At 40.1% G+C, this 18,993-nt stretch overlaps 1 protein-coding gene across 1 annotated transcript in view; it reads left to right on the top strand.

The window, feature by feature from the left end:
* Window positions 1-18,993, top strand: part of AQR (aquarius intron-binding spliceosomal factor) — a 169,904-nt gene that overhangs the window by 19,449 nt on the left and 131,462 nt on the right. Inside the window, exons 5-12 of the mRNA XM_088456488.1 lie at window positions 5,513-5,633; window positions 7,033-7,176; window positions 9,230-9,298; window positions 9,804-9,904; window positions 11,312-11,388; window positions 12,436-12,500; window positions 14,311-14,427; window positions 14,504-14,617. Of these exons, the coding sequence (XP_088312614.1) occupies window positions 5,513-5,633; window positions 7,033-7,176; window positions 9,230-9,298; window positions 9,804-9,904; window positions 11,312-11,388; window positions 12,436-12,500; window positions 14,311-14,427; window positions 14,504-14,617 (808 nt within the window). The remainder of the gene's footprint in view (window positions 1-5,512; window positions 5,634-7,032; window positions 7,177-9,229; window positions 9,299-9,803; window positions 9,905-11,311; window positions 11,389-12,435; window positions 12,501-14,310; window positions 14,428-14,503; window positions 14,618-18,993) is intronic.

The following is an 18,993-nucleotide window of genomic DNA, read 5'->3' as shown; positions in this document are numbered from 1 at the left end:
AATTTCAGTTCTCCAAAAATTACAAATCTAAGAACGCCCATTTACCGTTAATTGAATTTGACATATCAACAGTATATGTCGAGACTACATAAGACTGATAATATTACCACAGCTCAACAGTTAACCCAGCAGCCACAATACCAGCAGGACATAGAACATCTTTTTGAGTTATCTACATGTAGTTCAGTAACGGAGACATCTTTTGCCATCCATGAGATAGAAGACGACCCACATTATGAGGATCTAGCAAGAACGTCATTAGATATAGGTTGGAATATTGGAAACTTAGTAGAAACACCCAACAGAGAATCATATTCTCCCAACATAACCCATAAGACCAAAAATTTTGAAGAATGTGTCTCCCAGCCACCGTTTTTTTTTTAGAGGAATCCCTCCACAAAACACCACTAGTGATACACAACACGAACCTGAACCCAGGAAAAAGAAAACTAGAGGCACCAGAAGGGGATGTAGGGGGGGAGAAAAAAGCAAGACTAAGAATCAGACATTCACAAAATCCATCACACCAGGACGAGGCTTATTCAATTTGAGCAATGCCACCTTGACTGATGAACATTTGAAACTTCTAGATAAAGGTCTAACGTTTGCTCCAACTAACAATATTAATAAGTTTCAAACATATATAGATCTTCACAAGTTTACTAGAAAACTTGCTCTGAAAAAATATTTTTCATCACTTACACCTGCAGAAGTTAGAAATATTAATGACACCAGTACAAATAAACTTACAGGACTAAGACCACAATCCACATTTTATCCCAGTTACCTGCAAGGGACATATGTCGAAACCTTTACGAAATTGGTAGAGAATGATTTAGAGAATATGCATACTAACAACAAACATGATAATTTAACAAGGAAAGAAAGGACGGCATTACGAGAATTACAGGAAGATCACTCAATTATCATAAAACCTGCGGACAATGGGGGGGGGATTGTCATTCTCAATAAAGCAGACTATATAGAAGAGGCACAGAGACTTCTGAATGACACAACAACATACGATGTTTTGACACATGACCCTACACAAAGATTCACACAAGAATTGAACACTCATCTGCTTAAAGGTATTCGGACAGGTGTCCTGACCAAACATGAGCACCAATTAATTGAAACCAAACATCCAGTGATTCCAGTGTTTTATTATTTGCCCAAGGTGCATAAAGATAGAAATAAACCACCGGGTAGACCTATAATATCGGGGATAGGATCCCTTACATCAAACCTATCTGAATACATAGATAATATATTACAACCTTATGTGACGGAACAAACTGCATATCTTAAAGACACTACCCAGATATTGAATATTTTATATGACATACAATGGGAGGACAAGTTCTGGTTGGTGACTATGGATATTACCTCACTATACACGGTTATAGACCACACTCAGGGTTTCAAGAGTATTAGCGTTCCCGCTAGGCTGTTTTAGCGGGGCGCGGCGCCCTGCCCTCCTTCTGGAGGGCAAAAAGCACCCTGCCCTCCAGGAGGAGGGCAAAAAGCGCCCTGCCCTCACAGCCTGCGGGAGCCGTTCTCACCCGCGGGACGCAGCGTCCCGCGGGTGGAGAAACATGCGGTTACCCGGTCACCGCCGGAGAATAGACGCCGGGCGCATGCGCCCGGCATCTATTCTCCCTGTCTGCAGGGCTTGGGGGCTGCCCGGCGTGTCCGTAAGTGCCGGGCACGCCCCCAAGAGTGACGAAAAGGGGACGCGTCTTATAGACACGCCCCCTTTTCCGATGACCATGCCCCCTTCTCGGCGCGCACGAGCATGCCCTCTCTAGCTCCGGCGCCCTGCCTCCCGCCGGAGCTAGAGGGAACACTAAGTATTAGATACCATTTGAACAAAGATGAATCTTTGACGGATATTCAACGGCACTTTATTATTGATAGCATTTTGTTCATACTCAAACATAACTATGTTTGGTTCAACGGTCATTTTTTCTTACAAACCACCGGTACCGCTGTGGGTACGAGGTTTACCCCGAGCTACGCCAACCTCTTCATGAGTTGGTGGGAGGACCGCCATATCTGGGGAGGGGCGGGACTTGGGGCAAACCTCGTACTCTGGAAGAGGTACATAGACTATGTCCTCTTCATCTGGCGAGGGGATGAAGTCTCACTACAACAATTTTTGACCACTCTCAATGATAACGATAACCAACTAGTATTTACAGCCAAGTACAGTAAGGAGAAGGTGGAATTTGTAGATCTTAATATATTCATTGAAAAGGGAAGATACATACTAACACCTTCACAAAAGAAGTAGACGTTAACAGTTTTATACTAGCCACTAGTTGGCACCACCCGAATTGGCTCAATACCATCCCCAAAGGACAGTTCCTAAGATTGAGGAGGAACTGTTCTAAGATGAGCGACTTTCAAACACATGGCCAACTTCTAACATCACATTTCCTTGAGAAGGATTATAACAAGGACTCTGTGCAAAAGGCATTTGATGAGGTAACAAACATCAACAGGGGTGATTTGTTAGAATACAAAGATGCTGATACCAAGCGGAACGAATATAAGAATGAGGTCCTTTTCATCACGCAATATTCAAAACAAGCTAGAGAGGTGAGGCAGATTCTGAATAAGCATTGGCATATATGACTTGGGGACGACGTATTGGCCAAACACCTACCTCCAAACCCCAAATTGATTTACAAGAAGGCATCGGACCTAAGAAAGAAAATAGTACGTAATCACATTCCACCTAAGACATTGAGTCAAACTACCATAGACCGTGTAAATAACAACGGGTTTTATCACTGTGGTACATGCCTTGGCTGCACCAATTATGAGTACAGAACAACCAAGCCCACTGTGACCTTTACATCATGCACAACAGGAAAGGAATATCCCATAAGGAGTATGATCACATGTAATACCAAAGGGGTCATTTACCTATTAGAGTGTACCTGCAAAAAACTACGTGGGGAGGACCATTAGACCATTGAAAATCCGCATTAGCGAACATGTCAGAAATATTAAGAGAGGAGTGGAGGAGCATAATTTATCAAATCACTTCTTAATCCATCACAACAGCAATCCAAAATCACTCAGATTTATAGGGTTGGAACAAGTGAAATACAATTGGAGAGGTGGCGATTTTGATCACATGATTAACACTAGAGAACTAGAATGGATTTATGAACTCAAAACATTCGCCCCTCGAGGACACAATTTAGATAATGAGATTAAATCTATCATATGTAAGAACGCTAATTACGGCCCGATATGTAATAGCACTCACTACAGAAAATGAAGATTTATATGTCTACATTCTCATTATTCACTATTGACCACCCTGGTTTTGATCACGACACCATATGACTTTTTCCTTTTTTAGGAATATGACATAGTGCCATTATGACTAGATGGATTAATAACCTTAGTTCTATGGTCGTCATTTCCATTTGGTCATAGACACTGCTAAGGAGTCTAGGACATGTTAATATGACATGACCTCTGTCTGATACATCTAGATGACAGCACCCATTAGCCATAGAACTTTGGCATTTATGGGGACTCCAGCTGAAGGACTTATACCGTAATAGAGGACTCATCCTCAGATATCCGGGATTGAGTATTCCATTTTGACATAAAAATACGCCAAATGATGTAGAACATTACCTTTTTAGCTTAATTCACTTCAACATGTTACTGGTTTTATTTTGACCTGTCCGGTCTTTTTTTATCTTTTTTTATTTCTTTATATATTTATATTTTTATTTTTTATATATATTTCTCTCTTCATTTTAATTTTACTTTATTCTGTGTCAGACCAATTTACCAAGGTCCATATTCCATACTTTTTCACCAAGATCATTGAGACCCTCCCACTGTGCTATGACCTATTACAAGAGGACCTTTCCCTATTTAAACCCAGGAACAACAACACCACTCACTCCTTGATAAAGGCCTGAAAGGCAGAAACGCGTTGGAGACACTGAGACACTGAGTTTTTGTTAATACCATTGGAGATTTGTTACACAAATAACTGCTGCACTAAGGATCCACTAAGCCGCGGCTCGATCACCACCACGTGATCACAACCCGGAAGTAAGGGACGGAGGAGAAGACTGTTTTGCGCGCATCCTAGCCAGTGTTACTACACGAGGAGAAGGAAGGACGCGAGACTACAAGCAAGAGCCGGCCGGAGGAAGAAGCGGACAACGGCGAGACGCAGGAAGGTAAGTCTCCAGTGCGGAGGGGATATATGGTGACTGGCTTTTCACAGCACAAGCCATAATATCCCTCCCCACCAACGTAGTAGCCACTCCGTGGGGCAGTGCTGGCGGGCGCCTGGGACCAGACGTTCCGCTAGCAGTTGCACTAGGAGTGCCAAACCGTTTGAGATTAACCCCTCACTTGCCGACCAGTCCGTACTCCCTCCTCAAGAAGCCTACCCCGGGCACCTCCATACCAACACCAGAACTGTACTGTCAGGTATCAGCGGGACGCCGCTGGTACCATCACCGTTCTATATACAAGACTTTTCTTCACATTTCCCCTACTCATCCATCTACCAGGAACCCTCCTTGTGTTTTTTTCAGAATTTCGACACATGAACATTATTTTACTAACCAGGACTTCCTTATAGTTATGACCAGCAGAATTTGTAACTGATCTCCTCTGCATTATTAACCTTTTTTACACCAATCTAGAAATTGGTAACTTTAACAATTTCGATTTATGTGTGCTATATATACTTTGATATTTCCTACTATTTGGATTTACATGTTGCCACGTGTACTAATTCCATATATGCATTAGTCCACTTATGTTTTATTTATTTTTCATTAAAATATTTATCTACGTACCTACATGCTCATTTATTTTCAGTAGCAAGAATAGTGTTATTTGGATTAGGTTCATATTGTTTACATTAGAGTTGAGCACATATATGATTCCATTTGCCGTATTCATTTCAGGTTAATATCAGAGTGTTTTGGTAGAATTCTTCTGTATTTCTGCTCGTTTAAATATTTCAATATCCCGGAGAATAAGAGTGTGTACTGTCATATCTTGTTAGATACTGATCCGTACATTCTATGTGCAAACATCATTTATGTTTCATAACCATTTTTAGCTGAGCGCAGTTTATTTTTCACTTGTGCACCCGGGAATTTAGACCCGGGTTGACCCTTCCAGACAGAAGGAATACACGTGTTAATCAGTAAATTACCGGGTAGAAATGTATGACCCGGTAATTTGCTCTTCTGTCTGAAGGGGGGTACAGACAGGGTCCGGCAAAACAACCCGGCACACAAATGCCGTGTAAAAGCTGGGTTTATTGCCTTTTTCTGTCTAAAAGTGGTATAAGTCACAATAGATGCAGCCCCATAATGCACAGGATTTAATCTAACAATGGAACTGTGTAAAAGTGAGACTTCTAATTATCTACAGTTTTGAAGAAAGTGATCCGCTAGCCACTTGTATGAATTCATCACAAGATATTCCTCTTTTTGTCCTTTTCTAACAGTCAGTACCTAGAGAACTATCTGTGGTTGAATTACTCACCCAAGGTTTCCAGTAAAGCCTACCTGATGTCCATCTGCTGTATGGTGAATGAGAAGTTCCGTGAGAATGTCTCTGCTTGGGAGGTAAGGACTTCATGGGGCATCCATGTCATGTATGTAACCAGTGTAGGACTGTAGACCTCAGCCATCTGGGGCACACAGACTCATGCAGCCAGGAGCCTTTAAAAAAAAAAAAAAAAAAAAAGAGAGGCTCCGGTGTTCATGAATAGGTCTATACAGTGTATTTACAGAAAAATTGCATTTTATTATTTACATTGAGACTGATGTTGAGCGTTTTTTTAATTTTTTTCAGATACGTGCTCCACAGTGTTTTTTTAATTTTTTAGTGTTATAGCAGGTGACAGATCCTGTTTGTTGGAGCTGCTCGTTTGAATTTGTTTCATTTACTGTTTCAAGGGAGCACCACCCTATTTTATATTCTTTTTTTACAAGCTTGAACCGGAGGGTTTGGGTTTGGTTTTTGCCTTGTTGCATTCTGTTTTAGTTTTATTTTTAAATAAATTGTTCCATTGAAATGGTGACTATAGAGCTATAACTTACCTTGTGTAATGGTTCATAAGACCTAATCTAGACTTCACCTATAGCAACCACTGTTCCCATAGAACACTAAATGTTTGCTGATACTTGCTTGTTACCATGACATAACCTCAGACTATGACCATGCAGTTACTTAGTGGCTCATTAGTGTGATTGGTTTCTATTGAATTAATAGTCTGCATTTTAAAGACTTTGGGCTCTGTCCACACAACTCTGAGTGGCTGACAGGTGTGTGCTACTAGGCACACTCAGTGAATTTATCATTGTATGCAGTTTGGTTTTGTGCCCTTTGTGCACTCCTGGTAGCATACAAGAATGTTTTTTCATCTGACTGCTCTGAGTTCAGCAGATTTTTTTTTTTTTTTTAAACATTAATTTTCATTGAATATTTTGTTAGGTTTTTTTTCCAAATAAAAAAAAAAAGAAGGGGTACAGAGAATAAAAAAAAAAAAGATAAAGGGGTGGGGGCTACAGGCAATAAGATAACACAATAAAAAGAAAAGAATTACAGATAAAACATTACATTATATTATACCAAATATAGAATATCAATCAAAGATAAAAGATAATATATACTAATAACAAAGACCACTCCACAACTGCAACAGTCAAATCAAAATAGAGAACGTAACAGAACCTTGGAGTATCAATTTGTGTTTACTGGGAGGGATGGGACCCCCCATATTGAACTCATGCCAACTGAACCACTTTATCATTGGTGAATTAGTAGAGGGAGAATATGGACAATTCAGCGTTTCCATCAAAAAACTATGATTTATTTTAGTCTTTATCAAAGAAGGGGGGGGGGGGGGGGTTATCTTGCTTCCAGAATTGAGCGATGGCTGCCCTAGTGGCAATAAGTACATGTCCGATAAAATGTTCAGCAGATTTTTAACCTTTCTATAATGTAATTTATAACTTTCAGACCTTTGAGAAGAAGCCAGAACATTTCCCATTTTTCTTCAAGAGTATAAGAGAGGCGTCCGTGACTGAGGAATCAGAGAGCCACTTCTCATTGCAAGAACGCACAATCCTCCTCCTGTTCTTAGATCACTGCTTCAACAGCCCGGTAACTGTCTGCTTGGTGTATACTATAGTCACTTTAATTCATTACATGTATTATTGGATAACTAAACGTTACTGCATTGATTATATGACTATTGTTTTGTGCCAAACACTTGATTGTGGGGTGATTGCTCCATCGTGTATGTGTACTATTTATATAGGGATTATTGGGCTTATCTGGTGCTAGGGTCCTTCAATATAATAATCGCATCACACAAGAATGTATACTGTGCAAATATACCTACGCTTAGATGTAGAAACCAATCGATGGATTCAAATCTTGAATATTTTCTCCTGTTCTGCTTGAGTCAATATAAGGCTCCCAATTTCTAACCATTTGTTCTACACCCTTCTCAATATCATGAGTAGGTCTTCTGTCAGTATGGGTCACTTTGGTCGTTCAACAGGTCATGAGGTAATAAAATGGAATAATAACTGATTGTCTACATATTGAGGATTGAAGTCGTTAAAAGTTTTACTTCAAGTGTTCATAAATAAAAATAACAGCACGCAAGCCAGCCCTTTTTGTGTCGCAGCACGGGCAACGTGTTTTCAATAATAAAATCTTAACACATCTCAACTTCACTCAATAGATATTCACTTCACTCTATCTAGGCTAATATATATTCATAATTATTCATAGCACGTCACTCCAATTCCGAGAAATGTACCTATGTCAGTTCTTAAAGAGAACGCCTCATGTACTATTGTCCAGAAGAGCTCATTATGTAAAGCAGCCTGTCTGTGATTGGTTTTTAGCTTTCATTTTTCTTGAAAATTGTCAGTCATTTTTCACCTCATCACATAATACATTGTCTCTCTTTAGTTCTAACTTTAAGTACTCTCAGCATTGGGTATTATCTTGTGGCTAAGAAAGTCCTTATCAGGCACCTGCGTGATAACAATAACAAGTCAGTAGCTGCATGGGAAAAAATAACATTTTAATTTGTTGCAGAAATAAAATTACTTGTTAATCATCCATAATAATTTCATCAGCTAAAGTTACAAAAAATGTACACAGATGACTAGAATATGGGGAATATATAAAAGACAGTACACAAGATGGAGTCACCTGGGTTACAATACACTCTTTCGTCATATATATTAATAACAGTATTGTTCACCACCTTCATATAATGTTTGCAACATTTATTTATCTATAAAGCTTATTTAAAAACCAGTATACTATTGCCTGTATTTCTCTTTCTATTGTATGTAACCATTCATAATATGTTTATCTTGTTATATGATATTGACACACATCAATCGATTGTTTTAATTAGTAAGGATAATAGGTATTGCAGGGATAGGTAAAGAAATTATCCTCCTAGCACTCAGCAGGCTCCGGACCTATGGGTATAACTGTGGAACACAGTTTTACCTAGTGGACATCTTGAGGGAAATACAAACAGCAGTGGTCAGAGGGAGGGCTACGATACAATTTATTATGTATATGGCTGAACACATTGATATATTTTCCATTTAACAGAGGCAAGAGGAGTATTGCCTTCAACTGGATGAACTTTCAAATTGACATCCTAGTGAAAGCCCCTTCCTTGTAACTGATGGGTAAATGTATTATAGCAGCACAGATCGTGCCTCTATAACTCTTCCTGCTTTGCCTCTTTACCGAGGCGAAGCAGGAAGCACTACCGATATGTATGAACATCTCATCTGCCGGAGTGGAGGAGTGATCCCCCCCCCCCCCCTGCGGCGATCCCTGCCTGAGCACACAGCACATCAGCCTAGTGCTGATGCGCTGTGTCTCTATTCCGGGCTGGCTAAACTGGATATGCACAGGATCTCACAAGCATCGCCACCGGAGCCAGCAGCTGCCGCAGCAGGGACAGTGCTGTCCCTACTGTGGTGATGGGGCAAACAACAGCTGCAGCTGTCGCTATCGATAGCTGCAGCTGTCAGAATGGTCAATTCCACTGACCATTCATACATTGCCCTGCACATTGGCGCTGCTATCCTGTGATTTTACTATACAAGTTCTATCTGTGAGTGTCTGAGGCCAAGTATCTCCAGTGCCTGATGGTATTTTTTTTTTCCAGGAGGTTGATTTAATCCGTGAACAAATCCAGCAACTCGTGTCTCTGCCCATGTGGATCTGCCTGCAGCCTGTAAGTTTATTTTTTGTGACTAATAGGGCAATTTTGACTCCTCTTCTTCCAGGCCTTGCACCACCTCCAGCCCTGTCCTCTATTCTCCCCCAGAACTTTGATTATGAGATGTTACTGTGTATCCTGATCTATATTATGTTTTCCTTTTCATGGAAATCCTGGACCCTCTATGTCAGAGGTTTTCAAACGCGGTCCTCAAGGCAACCCAACAGTTCAGGTTTTAGAGAGATCCATGGTTGAGCTCAGGTGGTTAAATCAAATTGACTGAGGTACCAATTAAGTCACCTGTGTTCAAGCATGGATATCCTTAAAACATGGACTGTTAGGACTGAGTTTGGGAACTTCTGCTCCGTGTTGTTTTTTTGTACCACATATTTTATTACTTGGATATTTTTGAAGAGATTGAATGTTGTTTACGGTTTATAATGTCATATATACAGTTAGGTGGAAAAGCATCACCTGACTGGATTCACACTGTTGCACTCATCTCTCTGTACATTTACAGGCTCGACTGGAGCAAGAATTAACAAAAACTGAAAAGCTGAGGAGATTTTTCAACCTCATTAAAAAGACTGATGCAAAAATGGACACACAGGCAGGAGAACTGTAAGTAAACATAATCTTGCCCCAGAGATGAAAGAACAGAAGTAGAACTCTGATTTGCGGGTTGCTCTTAAGCTGGGTACACACTGAGACGATGTCGGCACGATATGTAGTTTCCGGTCGGAACAACATATCGGTCGCTTCGCTCAGTGTGTACGGCTAGTATGCGTACTCCATGCTGCATGTCCAACTGGTCAATATTGCATGTGGCCCCGTTGCAGGTAATGAAGGACGGAACGAGGGACAGTGCTTGGTTGGAAAAAATAACCTATTTTTTTTTTAATAAACACAATAAATTTGTTTTTTTGGTTTAAAACTTTTTTTTCGTTTAAACCAGTTTTTTTGCATTAATGTTTTAATTAAAAAAAATTTAAATGCTGCTTATTAAACATTGATATGTATTAGAAACCTTTTATCAACCATGTTTTAATGCTCTATAACTTTGATAATCCAAAGTTATTATGATTTTTATCTCATATCTCAAAAGAGAAAATTCTTTCTTCCTTCCACTTTTCTCAGTCGGACTGAAGGTTTTGAATTGAAAAAAACATGAGAGAGATTAAACCATGATTTGTTTCTCTGTATTTTGCCACATTAATGTCTTGGAGTTGTTTACCCTTTAAGATTGAGAATGTTAAGGCCCCCATACATCTGCGACGGATCGTCGCGATCCTGCAACCCGGCATCGCAGGATCGCTAAAATCCAGCATGTCGGATTTAACAGATTTGCCAATCACAATCAGAAAGTGACCGTGATTGGCAGGTTGGTGAAATTTAACATGTAGAATTTCACCGATCCTGCGACGAATCGCGGAACATCGATGGCTGCCGATCCGTCGCAGTTGTATGGGGGCCTTTAGTTGTGGTTTTCACCTGTTGTTAGGGGAGGAGTTTGTGAAGTCTTAGCTGATGCTAGACAGATTTACTACCTCTGATCTGGTTCACCCTCCCTAATTCTCTGTTGTGTGTGAATTTACTGTATTGGTTCAACTCATTCAAATGAAGACTACAAGCAACAAGAATGTAGATTAAGAGTGACCAAGGGGATTATGACAGGCTTTTTTTTTTTTTTTAAAGAAGTCATGGCGCCGAGCCTTTAATCACAGCCTAATAAAAAAAACAGAGTTTAAGAAAAAAATAAAAAACATTTAGTTTACACCAGCTAACCCTGGTCTGTAAGGATAATGGTGAAGCTGATGGTGGTCACTGAAATGTGTGTTATATAAGTTTGCAGAGCCTCCATATTTTGAGAGCAACCGTTGTTGTGATGTCGGTATAGCATACGTGTTTTTGTTGGAGTTGTAACTTGGAAAAGGAAACGTAAACTCATTGAAAATGTATTTTAATTTCTTTTTCTTGACCGGTTCAATGTAAGTTGGTTACAATGCTTTCCCCTCATGGATATTGCAGAGCCACTCAGGAAAGGACATTTTTATGGCAGCTTATACAGAAGTTCCTGTCTGTGCTCCGATCAATTCAAGCAACAGGTAAATGGTAATTTACTTCCTTCGCTTTTAATTGCTTGATATATTTTCTGAAAATACTATTGGAATTGCAGCTCTTAAAGGGGGGAGAGATATCAAACTTTCTAAATTGGTTAGGTGGTGTTCCCGGGGGAACGAAATAAGGTTCTTGGATACAAAAAGTCAATTAAGCCACACAAACCAATATCTTGAAAAAAATATGTAATTTATTACAACAAATAACAACATATAAAAGAATAATAGTTACTTAACTTCAGAATAGAAAATGGTTACACAATCCAGGAGCCTTCGGTCTATTCAGAATACCTGGGCGAACAATTTCCTGACCACCAACTGCATATTGATCCAGGCAAAGGGCAGGCTCCTTTGTTCTTTGTTTATATAGCATCCTACTTGTCATACCCAGCTAACTCTTACTAATATGGGTATAAACCTACTTCAAACTACTCTATTGGTTAACTACTGATAAGAACTTTCTAAAAACTTAACGAAGGCGTACATCGCAAAGGACAACGCCTAAAGGATTTATGGCTTGTCTACTTTCCACATTCCTGTACCATTTAATGCCTGATACACCATCTCAAGTCTGATACACACATAAGGACCATGAATGAAAATGGCTGTCAGTAGCCTTTTTGCCCTCCCAATACAGGTGGACAAATTGTCCATAGTAACCAATTAGCTTCTAAGTTTATAGAATGTACTTGATAAATGAGATAGCTAGAAGCTGATTGTTTTCTATGGACAACTTCTTTGAAGGTTTGATACATCTCCCCCATTGATCTCTATGGTAAACACTTGTACACTCATGCACTTGATAAAGCTGGAATACTGCTTGTCCCGCCGTGAATCTAGCGCTTGACTCTGTGCCATGAGGTCTAGGTTACCGTAGAGATTATTGATTCCCTATAGGGTCAGTCAACCCTCCATGCTGTGTATCAGTAGCCATGTCTGTCAGTGTGTATGAGCACTTAGAGGAAGGCCATAAAAATAATCAAAAGCCAGTACAGTTTGCTGATGTTGAAGATGGATTTTTCCTTTACTCTGCAGGTTCTGTCTCCATGGAGAAAATCCATTACTGTGAGCGTTTCATAGAACTCATGATTGACCTAGAGGTACTGTGTATTTTGTGTTTTTTTGTCATGATATTATTATTATTAGTGATAGTTCTTTATGACACCAACATATTAAGCAACTCTTTAGAGATTATATTTAATCATTTGCATCAGTTCCTGCCCCAGTGAAGCTTACAACCTATATTCTCTACCACAGGGACACACATACACACACCCACGTCTGCTCTAATCACCAAAGTGCCAGAACTGGATTGGTGCGGGCTATGCAGACCTGGGCATATGTGAAAACACAACTGTTAGGAGGCATATATTTTGCGCCTACTATAAGGATGCTGCAAAGTACACGCTGATGATAAGCAAGCGCATAGGCTGCTGATGCAGGAGAGGTCTCATCTCAAGATGCGTATATGGGCGAATATAGGCATTTTCCGATACACACTTCTTTTGAGCAATATACTCGTGGATTACCTCCAGCACTGCATCTGGACTATAGTTTCTCATCAACTAAGCTTTTCTTGTGTATTTTTATATAGGTACAAGGGTAGTTAAATATTTTATCACATTATAAAGGAAGGTATACCTGCATTCATTTTATTAGTAGCTACATAAATGGGTTATAAGCTAATTTATGGCGTCCTGAACATATAGGGAGGTTCTTTGTAGATTTTGGCTGAATAATGATCATTGTTAGGCATGTACAGTTATGATTGTTTACTACAATTAATTGTGGAGTTAGATAAATTGTTCTCCTTTGACATCAAAGGTACATATCTTCATCCCAGTCCAAGGTAAACTGATGGCCAGTGGCTGGAGGTGAGGTATAGAGGAGAGGAGCCTGAGCTTGTGGGTAATTTGATTAACTATTTGGTGCCCAAACTCTCCTCTCCAGACTATACCTCAGTGTCATCCCTGTGCCCGCTATGGAGTCAAAGAAAGAGACTTAACAGATAAGCAACATGTCTCATTTTTTGATACACAATGTTGATGTTCTTTTTGATAATACAATAAAATTGAAATTTAAAATATAATGTGCCCATACTTTAATAAAGAAAAACATTTAAAAAAAAAAGATTAGGGTTAGGCTAAAATATGCAAAAAAAACATGTCTGGTGTCAACATGTTAAATATCAACATTATGAACATATTGCTTGCCGACCTAATGTCCATTTCTGCATTCTGACTGTCAACATTCAGAACCTGCCAGCTTTTCATACCACAGCCTTTATACGAAATTTCCACCGGTAAATATACATCTTAAACTGGGAGAGAGGCATGGAAATGAAGAGTGACAGCTGTGTGAGCTGCAGAGGAAGAGGATGTGCTGGATTTCTGAATGAAGCACAGGGGTGTAGGAAGCAACAGGATATATATGGAGATTATTCAAAAATATATTTTAATGGTCCTTTAAAGGAGACTAGGTGATTCTTCTGAATAGGTGGACTCGGCTAGTAGTGCAGTAATTAATTTATGAATTTTAAAATAAAGAAATAAATTATATATATATATATATATATATATATATATATTATTAATTATACATTTGAAATACTTGGCGATTTCTCTGCCAGGAATATGAACTTTAATATCTAGTGCTGGGATCTTTCTCTAACACATTTATGGGGATAGATTAACTAAAGCTTCTAAAAATAAAAACTGGTGTTGCCATAGCAACCAATCAGATTATAGCTATAATTTCTCTAATACATTTTAGAAAATGAGTGTCAGAATCTGTTTGGTTGCTATGAGCAACACGTCCACTGTTGAAAGCTTTAGTAAATCTACCCCATAGCCACAAACTCAGGTTTGTGTAATTTTAATTCCATTTGCTGATTGCAGTTCTCTTCCACAGGCTTTACTTCCCACACGCCGCTGGTTTAACACTGTGCTGGATGACTCTCATCTTGTTGTTCATTGCTATTTATCCAGTCTCTGTCAGCGAGAGCAGGAAGGACACTTGTTTTCTCAGGTATGTTGTGTTTTCTCACATATGTTATAAGGGAGCTTTAAATCCTGCATCCCCACTAACAGGAGTCTCTCGATAGCTTCTGGACATGTTAAAGTTTTACACCGGGTTTGAAATCAATGACCAGACCGGGAACGCTCTGACAGAAAATGAGATGACCACCATTCACTACGATTGCATCACTTCTCTGCAGGTAGGGCTGATTTTCCAATTGTATTATCTGTCATATGTCCCTGTGTAGCACCAATAATATATGTCTATTATGTCTTAACTCAAATTGAAGTTTTGAAGCATCACATCTGCTTGTGCCATAACGTTAGGAATAATGGAGACTAGTGAATCCCATACACAATAATATCCCCAGTGAGATCACTAAGATTATCATCAAGTTAGCAGGCTTGTGCCCTTACTTAAGGTGCTTATCCACTAGACGATTAAAATGAGCGATTGAATGATATCGTTTGATAATCGTTTCAAAATCGTTTGCAGATTGTTTAAAAAAATGTTTGTTTAGACATCTATCATCGGGCAAAAATGCTGGTCAACCTGACGATGATAATGTCAGGTTCAACATGTTTTGCAGATGATTGACTGCTCGCTCAGTGTAGGCACAGCACAGACTGACAAACGACTGCACAATTACAATGTCGTAATCTTGCAGTCTTTTGCCTGTCTTCTAGTGGATAGGCACCTTTAGGATAGCTAAATAAGCTACAACATGCTCTCATAGGTCTTAATAGTAACTTCTATTAACAAAAGATCTGGCGCGGTAAATACAGATTTGGTATTCACCTGTTTCAATATGTTTTTAAAACCAATTAAATGTTATTCCCAAAGTTGCAGTAATAAAAACCTTGGCTGTCAACATATATGAGTTTGAAGAGGAAGCAGAGGGGCATTCTGACATTGCCAGGATTTATGCAGTGCACAATTGTTCCTCATTTACTTGTTTCCAGAGTAAAATGTGCCAGTGCCCCTGATGCTGAAGCCATCATGTGTCTTTTTTAAAATACATGCCCAGTCCTCTTTCACAGTGCTCCTTACTTATATTGGGCTACAGTGCATATTCACATACATTGCTATACAATCTGATCATATGAAAGCTGGGATTTCTTTCCCCCCTATTAAAAACCCTCATTCCTGTAATAGGTAAGGAAATATACATGGTTTACTGTAATCCTATCTCTGCCTAGCTTTTTTTTTCTTTTCATTAATTACATATGTGTGCACCACCTACAGTCAATGCAGAGGAATCCATTAGTCAGGAGTACCAAGAGAAGGCCTGTGCTATTTAGCATTGGCCAAGCCATGTCTGGGTGTATTCAGGCCTCCAACCTAGAGAGCCGGGGCTTATTCTCAGTAGCCCGGCTTATTCAGTATGTCTTTACAAAATTCAGATCTCTCCTTTCTGTCTTTTTTCAGAGAAGCAGCAACTTGTGCCAGAAGTACAGATGTTTTTGCAAATTGTGCTGCATGTGCACCACCATACTTTGCTCCCATGTAGTTCCTTGGGACCTCAACTTAGTTATAATAGCTTTAAATTTAAAACATGCTCAGTTTGAAACCTTGGATTTGGTGAACTTGAAATTTCCCATATGGGTAACTGGCTCTTTAGGCAGCTCTACAGTGTTGAGAGTTGCAGAATTTGCAGCTCTATCTTGTAGATTTACATATATAATTGTCCATGGAGACTGGGCTGTTCTTAGAACTATAAACTTTTTGCAGCCAAAAGTATTGTACAAATTGGATTTGTCTCTCTCTCTCTTCAGCCCGTGGCTAAGGGATATAGGCCCTCATTCAGAGCCGTTCGCTATTTGCGTTCGTTTGTTCGTTCAAAAACAAGGGGTGGTGCAAATGATCCGTTCGCACATTGCAGTCTGTTCACACCTCTAAGTCTGAACGAGCGAGCAAAACATACGCTCTTTTATTTCTTAAAAACGCCCCCTGGCCGCTCGTACCATACGTCATGTCCGCTATTTATTAGATTAATCGAGTACATCGAACAGGATATGAACTGCTCGCTATTCTTGTGGTTGGTTTTTTCAACCGCTATTTTGCGAGCAGTTCTGAGTTAAAAAAAAACAAGTGACGTGGTCATTGACGCTGCTATATTAATTATGCACACCCATAAAACGCCCGTTTTGACCTTTAAGCACGCCTGCGAACGGATCTCCACTCCCCGTTTTCAAGCACCTTCCCCTGTTACCACCCACATACGCCTCATTCTGTCACTCAAAATAGCAGGCACTCGCTATATTGCGTACAAATGTTTTTCGGCCGCACTGACTGGTTCGCACATGCATACTAAAAACCGTACGCATGCGCAGATGTGCGAACATCGCTCGGAACGAGCGTACTGCCGCTAGCGAGTGGCTCTGAATGAGGGCCATAATTAACTGATTTCAAGCAGGCTAAGGGATATAGGGCCTGATTCAGCAAGGATCACAATTGCAAAGCTGCACGCAGGCAGCTTTGCACCTGCGATCCTTGCAATAATGCAAATGCAGCAGGAGGTGTAAGACACCCCCTGCTGCAATTGCGATCCCAGCACTGAGATGGAGGTCGCAGGCTGGGATCACCATCGCGACCATCGAGCTGGTGAATGGCGCCAGGAGGCCGGCCAGCTGAGTAAGCCTCAGCTTACTCAGGCTGGCCGGCTTGCAAGCCCAGCAGACTGCGTACGTTCACACAGTCCCTGGGCTGGCCACTCCAGAAAAATGGGATGGACACGCCCCGTTTCTGGGAACACCTGCCGCCCCCGCACCGCTCCTTAAATGCCTCTGCCTGTCAATGAGGCAGAGGCATTCAAGGGCTTGCGTGTGTCGTAGCAGGACCCATTCTGCACACTAGCAGAATGGGTCCTCCTCAGTCAATTTGATTTACCATCTGGGCTCAAGTATTGATATCCTTTAAAAACCTGGCCTGTAATGGGCGAGATTGGGAACCAATGCCTTAACATCTATCCAGTCTTTCATTTTGGGAATGGATCCTAGTCCTGGGAAGTTATACAGGAATCCATTGTTGAAATATTTGTGTTTTTGGAAGGCATTCCGTGTGTCTTGCATAAAGTAAATTGAATTTAGATGTATTGGGCCATTCCATAGAAAGTGAAACCAAACTGAAAACAATACATTTGCTAATTCACTGCTTTTTCAAGGTAAATCTGGTCTAAAATACATCAGTGTTCCCTATCCTGATGAAGAGATATGTGGCAGCACTAGTATTTCTGTAAATGCTAATCCTGAAGCTAGCTACTATTGAAAACAAATGTATGTGAATAGCAGTATTTCAAGAGGCAGTTTAAAAGGTTTGTCATGACTCAATAATAATATACATATTTGTATACATAGTTTAGTACATTTACTACTAATATATATATATAAAATAATGAACTGTGTGACTTACGTTCTTGCTACATCAGACGATGAAAATGCACATGTCCCTTGCCGTCACACTGGATGTCTCACTCCATCACCAAAACAATTGGGTTTTTTGTACAAAGAACAAATGCACAAATATCTAGATTAATATATTATTAAACCATTGTGTCTGCTTACCCTGCACAGGAAAAATCAGAGCCCTGGCCGGTCTAATTTCACATAAGGTTAATGTTATGTTACCTCGGAAGGATTTTGTATTTAGTCCCGTTCCGTCACAGGCACATTGTAATGTTTTTTAACTTTTATTATACTAGAGTAAATTTTAAGCTTTAGCTAATTTTCTAGATTCATTATTCAACCATATTTATGGAATGGGACTTCATATTAAATGTATTCAAATGTCCCATTCCACTGTCACATGGAATAGCCCATTTTTTAATAGTAGCTTTCCAATTTCACTTAAATCATGGGGTGGTCGCTTTCTACTGTCCTGCATGCTGTCACCCTCAGGAGGTGGCCTTGCACTCACTGGTTATTTTCTGGCTGCTCTGTTACTTGCTAATCAACTCTTCCTTTAGGCCAAGGTTAGGCAATGTGTGGCACTCCTGTGGAACTACACATCTCAGCATGCCCTGACAAAGTTTTGCTGTTATGGCATGCTGGGATGTGTAGCTGCACAGCAGCTGGAATGGCCACATATTATACCCCTGCTGTAAGGTATCAGACTTTTTGCCACACAAAGAGAATAGCAATTAAAGCCGTTATTGCTGGTTGAGTATACCTTGTATTTGCTAGTAAGTAAGCTGTCACAGATCCTTCTGCAGTTACCCTGGCTCTCAGTACTGCCTGGGTTATTGTCTATAGTACAGTTACGTTATATACAGATGTGTCCACATACATCTATCCTCCATGTGCTACAAGTCGCGTTACACATTCTTGGGCAGATGTATGAAGCTCTGGGAAGCGATAACATGTAGAGTGATAAACGACCAACCTATCAGCTCATTTTTCAAACACAGCCTGTAACATGAGTTAGGAGCTGATTGGTTGGTCGTTTATCGCTCTCCACTATATCAGAGCTTCATACGTCTGCCGCAATGTGTGAGAGCTGTGTGACTCAGTAGCGCCGAGCGTCTTTTTGTGCGTCTTTTTCCCTTTAAAATGTTTCTTATTCGCAAAGCAATGTGAA

The sequence above is a fragment of the Taudactylus pleione genome, unplaced genomic scaffold (genome assembly GCF_031769625.1).
Source record: "Taudactylus pleione unplaced genomic scaffold, aTauple2 ptg000707l, whole genome shotgun sequence".
NCBI classification, from domain to species: domain Eukaryota; kingdom Metazoa; phylum Chordata; class Amphibia; order Anura; family Myobatrachidae; genus Taudactylus; species Taudactylus pleione.
The sequence above is the reverse complement of the archived record's forward strand: the minus strand, read 5'-3'. Positions and strand labels throughout refer to the sequence as shown.